This window comes from Camellia sinensis, chromosome 4, assembly GCF_055761805.1.
Source record: "Camellia sinensis isolate YWXY chromosome 4, ASM5576180v1, whole genome shotgun sequence".
Taxonomy (NCBI): Eukaryota; Viridiplantae; Streptophyta; class Magnoliopsida; order Ericales; family Theaceae; genus Camellia; species Camellia sinensis.
Window position 1 is genome coordinate 160,933,477 of NC_138964.1, and position 9,029 is coordinate 160,942,505.

The following is a 9,029-nucleotide window of genomic DNA, read 5'->3' on the forward strand; positions in this document are numbered from 1 at the left end:
AAGATGTTGGTGACATTTCAGTGGATATAGGAGAAGGACTTTCAAAAGGGGAGATACTTAAATCCCTTATTGGATTTTTGGGCACATGGGTTTGTTTCTTCCAATATCTTCCAACAACTATTTCTGAAAAAAAGAAAGCGACAGCAGGGTATAAGTAATATAGCGACAAAACTGTATAATTTTGAAGTTTTATATGCAGTTTAATATGAAGTTATATGTATTTGTTGGTAACAGTTACGAAACTGTATAATATGACAGTTTGATTTGCACTTTATAATAAGTTACTTATTTGTTTTGAGTAGTGATTAAACTGTGTAATTTTGCAGTTTCATTTGCAGTTTGAATAAATTTAGATACGTTACTTGTAGAGTGATGAAATGAAATTGTATGATGTTACAGTTTTTATAAACAGTATCAACAATAAGAACAACCCATTGTATTTTGTAAACAGCAACAATAACAACGAGAAAATTAAGTATTCAACAATAACAATAAGAAAAGCCAATATTGAACAATAAGAATAAGAATAAGGTGTTGAATGTGTAAAAACATGGATTTATGTGTAAAAACAGTGGATTATAACGTTTTAAAACAGGGGATTATATATAAAAGAGGGTTTATACATTTTGAAGTATGTAAAATGAGTATATACGAAATATGAAAGAATAATGTACAAATTTGAATGAAAAATAATGAAGAATAGGTGAAGAGAGATGTTACTTTTTTTTTTTTTTTTTTTCCATTTCTGTGAATTGGAAGTTAGGAACTATGAAATTTCTTCAGAGTGGTGATGGTTCTTCGTGTTGTTGAGAGTCGCCGATTGGAGAATATGAACGGCTTGGTGTTGTGTTGAAGATGAACGGTTTCGTTTTGTGGTTAGGGTAGGGTTTCAGAGGGAATGGAGTCGAACGGAGGAGAAATAAAGGACTGAGAATGCGATTTCGAGTTGCGGAGATGTAACAATGTACTGATCAGACTGAGATAATCGTGGGTGATGAAGATGAACGGTTTCGTTTTGTGGTTAGGGTAGGGTTTTAGAGGGAATGGAGTCGAACGGAGAAGAGGTGGAGGACTGAGAATTCGATTTCGAGCGGCGGGGATGTGACAGTGTACTGATCAGACTGAGATGATCGTGGGTCATGGTTGCGCGCGTGTAATTGGATGATATATTGTGGATATTTTCGTGTAATTGGATGATATATTGTGGATATTTTCGTCTTATTGATAATTTGAGGACTTAATGGAGTATTAAATTTGTTTTAGGCCTAAATGGGATATGATATGTTGGGCTTGGACCTTTGGGTCAGTTCTTTTTTTTTTTTTAACCAAAATTTTATTATTTTCTACTAAAAAAGACATTAGATTGCAAGCGGACCAGATCTTGAGTGGGCCTTAAGCGGGCTGATAGACTGGGCCAAACTTCAAAATGATAACCCAAGCCCAGAATTTCAGGCTCCGGCCCAAACGGGCCGGGCCCATCCCAAACTGCCCATAGGCTGCGGGGTATTTTTACACTCCTAGTTGTGGTGGAGGCATCATGGAAAATGAGGAAAGTCGTAGTAGTGGCTGGCTGGCTACCAAAATTTGTAGATAGATGAGGAAGATAGAGGACGAGAAAGAAAAGAAAAAATTGTAACCGGAAACTTTATTCAACCAAAATTCTACTTCCTCAATAGAAAAAATTTATTTCAAATGTCAACCAAATGCCGAAAAATAAAAATAGTAATATTCTTCTGTATAAAATCCATTTGCATGAAAAAAATTTATCGTATAAAATATTTTACGTCGAAACAAACGAAACCTAAATGTCTCCAACTGTTAAGAGTCATTACGTGTACCATTGAAAAATCATTTTTGAGTATTCAAATATGATCAGTGTAACAACCCTCATACTGTTTACTGATTAATGACTGATTGATTACCGATAATCACCGATTACTGTTAAACGGAACTGATAATGACTGATAACTGACTGAGAATTGAACTGATTAAAGTACTGAACTGACTGACCGAAATTGAAACTGAATTGAGTGAATACATCTGTTTGAATTGCATTTTATCTGTGGACTGTTTGTTTGATCTGTTCGTGTTTTATGTTTAAACTATTAATTGAAGGCCTTATCGGCGGCCGAACCGGAAATGGGTTAGTGTATTATGATCGTCATATTTAATATGATTTTATGGTATAATTATCTGAAAACTGATTAGGTATGATTAAATTAGATTAAATATTGATCAATTGCAGAGTTGGCCTTATTTACCGAACTACCCCTAGTGGACCACTATCTCTCACACACACTTGAGCCTTATACATTGAATCAAACAATTCTTTAGCCTATTTGTGAGACCCTTAGCCGACCATAGAGAGAGAGAGACTTGAGGAATTGAGTTCATCTCAATATTGCTTAGAATTTGAAGAGAATTGAAGTGTAGATTGCTAAATTGAGCTCCTAGTCTTCTAATTCAAGACCTAAGGTAGAGTAATTACCCTCTTGCTTATGAATTGAGCTTGTTCTTGCATGATTCATGTCAAATTAAGGAGCTAAGTCTTGTTTTAGTTCATACATGTTGAAATAGAACATAATTCATGCATGCATGTTTGAATTGTTGGATTTTGAGTTGAATTCATGGCAAATTGTCACATGCATGTCCATAATTTTGTAATGGTCCATGTTTTCATCTTGTTTGTGAATCAATTGGCTCACTAGAACATGTTTTGAAGCTTGAAAGTTATTTAAAGATCACGCATGCCATGTTTGAAGATTGTTCTTGAAAATGATTTGAAATTGAGCTTGAATTAAACACCCTTGGACTTTGATTTCTCAAAATTGAGCTTTGAACCATGTTATACTATGTGTTTATAAACGTTTTCCAGAAAATGGGCCCAAGAGGATTGGTTTTGATGCATTTGAGTGTGAGTTGGAGCTTGGAGGTGCAATCTGGAATTCCCAGATTTTGCACTTACGCTTGAGCGGGGAAAGTGGCGCTCGAGCGTGGAATCCGAGCATCCAGCATCTCTCTGCACTGTTTTGCAGTCCGCTCGAGCGGAGGATTGGGCGCTCGAGCGGAGTCATGTCTCACGCTCGAGCGGGCGTCGAGCGGAGATTTCACCCATCCAGTACTTTTACAGTACGCTCGAGCGGGAAAGTTTACGCTCGAGCGTGTACCTTTGTTGCATTACCGCTCGAGCGGGGAAACCTGCGCTCGAGCGGAACTCTGTTTTTCTGAAAATGCTTTTAAATGTGCATCTTGGCATCCTCATCTCATTCTAGGCATTCTTAGGCCTAGTTGTAGACATCTTGTTGAGGATATAGATGTAGAACACACCGAGGCATTAGGGGTTAAGTTATTATCTTTCCCAGCTGTGTAGCTTGCTGTGTTCAATCTGTTAATTGTGTAGGGTTGGCGACTGGAGAGGCACGCTCTAGCATACTGTAGCCCGAACTCTGTGAGCAACGAATGTGTAAAGATATGTTCACAAATGATTATTTTTTGAACAACTGAACTGTACTGTTTTCTGACCTGATTACTGTTAACTGAATGAATGTATGTCCTATATTCTGAACTGTATTGTGGCATCCTTGGCACCTACTGCTTACTGTTACTGTGACAGAATTCTCTGTCAGTTCCCTCGTTGGAACCACTACTGTTTACTGACTGATGGCCATCATTACTGTTCGGTCTTTTAAGACCTACTGTTACTGTTATGCTAATGGATGTACCACATATGACTGTTTACTGTACTGAGCAACTGAAATACTGATTGAAATGAACTGTTTTCATTACTGTAAGGACATTCATTCTAAACCCCTTTACGCTTTATGTTATTCACTGGGCTTTAGCTCACTGCTCATATATATATGTAGGTGTACAGGCACCGGATTGAAGGTAGAGGCGTCAGGGTTACTCCAGTTTTGTCAAGCCAGCCTTTGTGCCTCACTGCGAGGTTCCGAGCCTAACGTGTTAGGGCTTAGGGGTGTTTTACAATTCCCCCTTTTGTACTGTTTCACTGTTTTGTATAGACCGAATATTTACCGTACTGTTATCTAGGGTTGAGTCCCTAGTCTGAATGATTGTAAATATTGTGCATACCGTTCTGTACTGTTTACGTATAAATGTATGAAAAATCTTTTCATATAGACTGTCGCAGCTCATTGGGCATTGTTTATTTACTGTTTTGGCTTCCGCCAGGCCTTGTACTCTGTTTTACTGTATTACTGTCCTGCAGGCCTTCGGTAATCTCAGATTACTGGCCGGTTACGGTGCTAAACCCATAGGGCCGGGTTTGGGTCGTGACAATCAGTCACCCTAGCATGCGTTACTCTTCAATTATGTTCTCCAACCGATCTTGTTCCTGTCACACGGGCTAATCCAAGCATCAAATAGTATTCAAATATGATCAGTCACCCTAGCATTACTCATATTCTGCAACCAATCTTGAACCTGCCACATGGCCCAATCCAAGCTTGCCACATAAGGTACAAACAGACAGTTCCCCAATAAGTACCTAACATTTTTCATGGAACTTAATTTTTGTATGATTCATCCATTAAAAAGGAGAATATCCCATGATCACATCAAAGAAAGAGAAGTACGTTTTTTCAGGACTCTTGCATCCTTGTTTTGATTCCACAAACATCATACAGGCAAAATCACCGAGACGTTTTTCAACATATGTACATATATTCGGAATCCTAATACATAAGATGATATAGGTTTAACTTTACCAAAGGCATGCAAATTTTGCTGGAGTGCCTCAACAACCTCCACTTGCAGGTTCTATGGAGCTCAGAAGGCCATTGCCTCTCAGCTGCATGCAGTGCTCTTCTGCATCCACTTGAGCACAGATGATCGCAACCGACAGGCCATTGTAATGTGCCTCTTGCATGATATTAACTGCGTTGTCAAGGGTCATCCCTGGTATGACCTTCATAAGCACTTGAACAACATACTCCCTCTTGTTGTAGTTGTCATTGTGCAGCAACACCTGATATGGAGGGGCCATTTTCCTTGATTTCCTGAAAAACCGAAAACAATCAAAGTGGTTCAATCTTCCGTTTTTAGCTTTAACTTATTATATGCCCATGTCTCATGAGAAAATGAAATCAGACAAAGTTAAACCAAAGCCTTCTTTCATGTACCCAAGAAATAAATTGTAAATTATTTTCCAATCTTCTTATATACACACGGTTACCTACCCATTTATATATATATATATATTCACAATATACAATTCCACACACAATGTGAGTAACCCTGCTTAGAGATCTCGCAACCCATACCTCAAATCAAACTCAGATTCACGACCAGGTGTTGTTTTCTCTATGGTTGGCTTCTCCAAAATGCCGCCACCTTTCCCAGATGCCGCGGCTGATAATGTCATAAAAATGCTCCGGTTCATGCATTGTTTATGAAGAGAGTATTTATCACCTGTCATACACTTCATTATCAAATAGGAGAAGCATAAGGCATTCTCAAAGCAATCCAGACAAGGAAATCCAGATGATATTTCACCACAAAATGCATTGGTCCAAAACAGTAACTTCAACTAGAAAGAGAATGGAAGAGATCCATCCTGTATTACATGAGAAAAATTGTTCATTGACGCAAGAAGTATACATCGCAAAGCTTACCTAAAAGAGGTAGACCTTCACACATCCAAACAAATTTTTCCATGTACATGATTGAACTTAATCCTGAGCCACCCGGCAATGAGACAGATCTAAATGGGCTATAAATCTTCTTGACACCCACTATTCCAAATTATAATTTTATATTGGTGGTAGTTTTTTGATATACAATAAACTATTGATGAAAATTTCACAAAAAAATTAAAAATTTATTTCCAAGAGATTATCAAGACAAGGCAATCGGTTAATGCAAAAACCAGTTGGTTAGATAAATAAAAATTCAAAATTCAGTCCTCACCCTTGCGTTTAAACCCTCGTTTCCCTTAAAGTGGTGGGGAAGGGCCAAGTAAGAGGTAACGTCACTGGGAGAGGGAAAGCAATAAAATTGCTAGAAAACCATATCAATTAATTTTAAAACATAGAAGCATTTGAGGCCACAGTTTCGAGGAATGATCTTGGCTCTGGTATGACATATAATAGATAAAGAAAGTTAATAAATGCTGCGGGAAAAGTTCTCACATAATTTGTTATCACAAACTTTATAGGATTCTTGCATTTAGCGTAATGCTTCTTGCTTGAGGCACAATCTGGATTCTAAATGATTAAATCTTTCAAAAAAAAAAGTTGGTATATATAAAAATTAAAAAAAATCATAATAATGCTTATGATTTAAATGTATCGACTATGCATTAATTTCCTCTTACCTTACCCCCTTGGGGAATCTTTGCATAGTGATAGGGAAAATATTTCTGAATGAAATGAGAGGCCTTTCACTATAGCAGTCTTATTGCCATATGAATAGTAGGCTTGGGACAAGTGAGGGGTAGATCAATAGAGAGAGGGAAAGGAAGAAGATTGCAGGAAAGCCGTGCACTGAGAGTGAAGAAACTAGAGACACTGGAAAAAGTACAACGTGGCCACTTGTTTATGACGCACCATCAGTTACCATATACTAGAAAAGAAACTAGAATGTATGTTGTGGGAAAAAGTATAACATGACAAAATATACATGAAGCACTACCTTCTAAGGATTCTTAGAACTTGAGATGCCAATTCTTGGCTTAAGGTAAGACACTATTACTAGAAAACGCTAATACCCCTAGTGAATTACGTTTTGGAATACACACACCAAAAAAATGTACATTTTCGTTCCAAAACAGCAAATTTAATAGTCTAAAGTGATCTCAAAAGTTATTTATGAAAAAAACAAAAAAAGTGATCTCAAAAGTTTTTTTCAAATATATTTTCTTAAGGTTGTCTTGGATCCTAGGTTTGGAGGAAAAAGAAGAGAGAAAGGGAAATGTGAATGAACACAACCTAAAGTTTTCCTTAGGAAGGAAAAAAGAATCAGATATAATGTCTTAAAATAAGTGAGCGAAGTTTTTACAGGACAAAATGTCAAGAATAGGTTATAATGCTCACAGAAACGTGTTACCACGTGATTAAATTGGAAAAATAAAAAATAAAAAATTATTGGATGTCCAATTGTTAAAAATAAAATTACTTTATAAGTATCTTAGACTCTTATAGTGTAATCTATACAAGTATAACCAAGTCATTTGAGCTAATGGTTGTTCAGCACCACTTAATGGTGTGAGGTTTTGATACCCTTTGTGGTTCCTATTCCTCTACTAACAACTAACATCTCACCCCTTCCGATATATACATGGCAAAAACAAAAATATATGCAAGTCCACCCCTATTGTACCACATTTTAAAGAATGTGGTGTACCATGTTCCCATTATCGCTTCACATAGTAGGACGATCCAGGTAACATAGAGGCAAGATATTGATTCTAGTAGTATGACTATTTTTTATTTTTTATTTTTCTTCATATTAGTGTGGTACATACAATTTGTAAAACTTTTGAAGGTAATTGTGCATTTGCATAGGCTCAGTAAGTTGTAATTCCTCTCCCCTTGTCTTGTGGGTCTCAATCATGGGACAAAAATCTCTCTTTATTTAAACAAAATGTATTTTTCTACATGAATATATCTCTTCTTTTTTTTCTTTCTTCTTTTTTTTCTTCTAGGTCTCAGAAAAGCATTTCAGACAAAGAAGAGCATTTTCCATTTTCAAAATTGACAGCTTTAGCAGCAATTGACCCTAATTTTTCAATTATTTACCCTCAAATTCATAATTGAAATTTCAATAAGTACACTCTATTAAACATTAACAGAGCATATTGATTTCCAACTTCAGGTCCCAAGCTTAGCAGACACAATTTACATACAAGTATTCAAATGACAGTGGTTTGTCCTCAAAAAGAGAATTAAGTAATTATCAGATAACCAAACTCAATATATGAAATTACAGCACGAGAGCCGGAGAGAGAGAGAGAGAGAGAGGGAGAGAGACAGACAGACAGACAGAGACAGAGGGAGGGTACCTGGTTTAGGGTGGAAAACTTGATTGGGAGAAAGAGCGACTCGACCGCAAATGGCTGTGTCCATGGACCCTCCCTCCCTCCCTCCCTCCCAACACAGAGTCTTCTGGATTTTATTTTATTTTATTTTTTGAGTGGTATGGGATTTATAGTGGAGAGTTTGTGGTTTGTTGGGGAAAAATTATTGGTTGGTATAAGGATATTATGCGGTCATCTTTCTAATTAATTATAAATTTTTATATTCTTTGATTTTAATTATTTAATATAAAATTATAAGTTTTATTTTTTTTCACCAATATTTAATATAAAATTATAAATCTTATTTTTTTTAATAATCAAAACACATGTAGAGTATTAGCATGACGGTATTCCATGATCAACTAATAATTTCTTTGTAGAACACAAGTGGGTCTTGTGCGGCCCTGTAAATGTTGAATCAGAACCATTGCTTGGGTGTCAATTTTGGAAATGAATCCTACACAAACTTGATGAATTGGGATTGTTCACGAAATTTGATTAGATAAAAAAAAATTGGATGAGTTTGAAATAACACGAAAACATAATTCGTTTAATAAATTATTTATAACATATTTTAATATTATATAGAGAAATTTTATGTTATTTATAACATATTTTAATATTATATATTTTATGTTATACCCTTTAATTATGACTTATTAATAATGTTAATTATGATATTATTTTATTTCTATTAATTATGACTTGTAAACAATGCGATTATGACATTTATAATAATTAATTCCATAAATATCAAGGATTACATATGATACATATATATGTGCCATACATGACCCTATTATTTATACTTGAGGAATGTTTAAATCTCTCATATAATCTTATCATCTTGAGTTAAAAAATTATGAAATCTTACTCAAATCATTGAGCAATTACTAGTGATGTTTTACATTTGTATGCAAATTTATTATTCGAGTAATGATTCATCCCCCCTTTTCCTCCCACCCCCTTTGACCCCCTCTCTCTCTCATTGGTT

General features: G+C 35.8%; 1 protein-coding gene across 1 annotated transcript; it reads right to left on the bottom strand.

Annotated features, from left to right (window-relative positions):
- Positions 1–4,513: 4,513 nt before the first annotated feature.
- On the bottom strand, positions 4,514–8,982 carry LOC114263722 (ATP-dependent Clp protease adapter protein CLPS1, chloroplastic). Its single transcript, XM_028204320.2, has 3 exons — positions 8,021–8,982; positions 5,283–5,430; positions 4,514–5,018 (listed from the first exon to the last, which is right to left on the bottom strand). The coding sequence occupies exons 1-3, from the start codon at positions 8,082–8,084 to the stop codon at positions 4,757–4,759; spliced, it is 474 nt and encodes a 157-aa protein (XP_028060121.2). The 5' UTR covers positions 8,085–8,982; the 3' UTR covers positions 4,514–4,756.
- Positions 8,983–9,029: the final 47 nt, after the last annotated feature.

Bases quoted from the DNA above. Each gene is read 5' to 3' on its own strand.
- LOC114263722 (XM_028204320.2), bottom strand. From the start codon at position 8,084: ATGGACACAGCCATTTGCGGTCGAGTCGCTCTTTCTCCCAATCAAGTT. The intron at 5,431-8,020 runs GTACCCTCCCTC...AGTGTATGACAG, and splicing joins AGTTTTCCACCCTAAACCAG to GTGATAAATACTCTCTTCAT. The intron at 5,019-5,282 runs GTATGGGTTGCG...TCGGTTTTTCAG, and splicing joins GAATCTGAGTTTGATTTGAG to GAAATCAAGGAAAATGGCCC.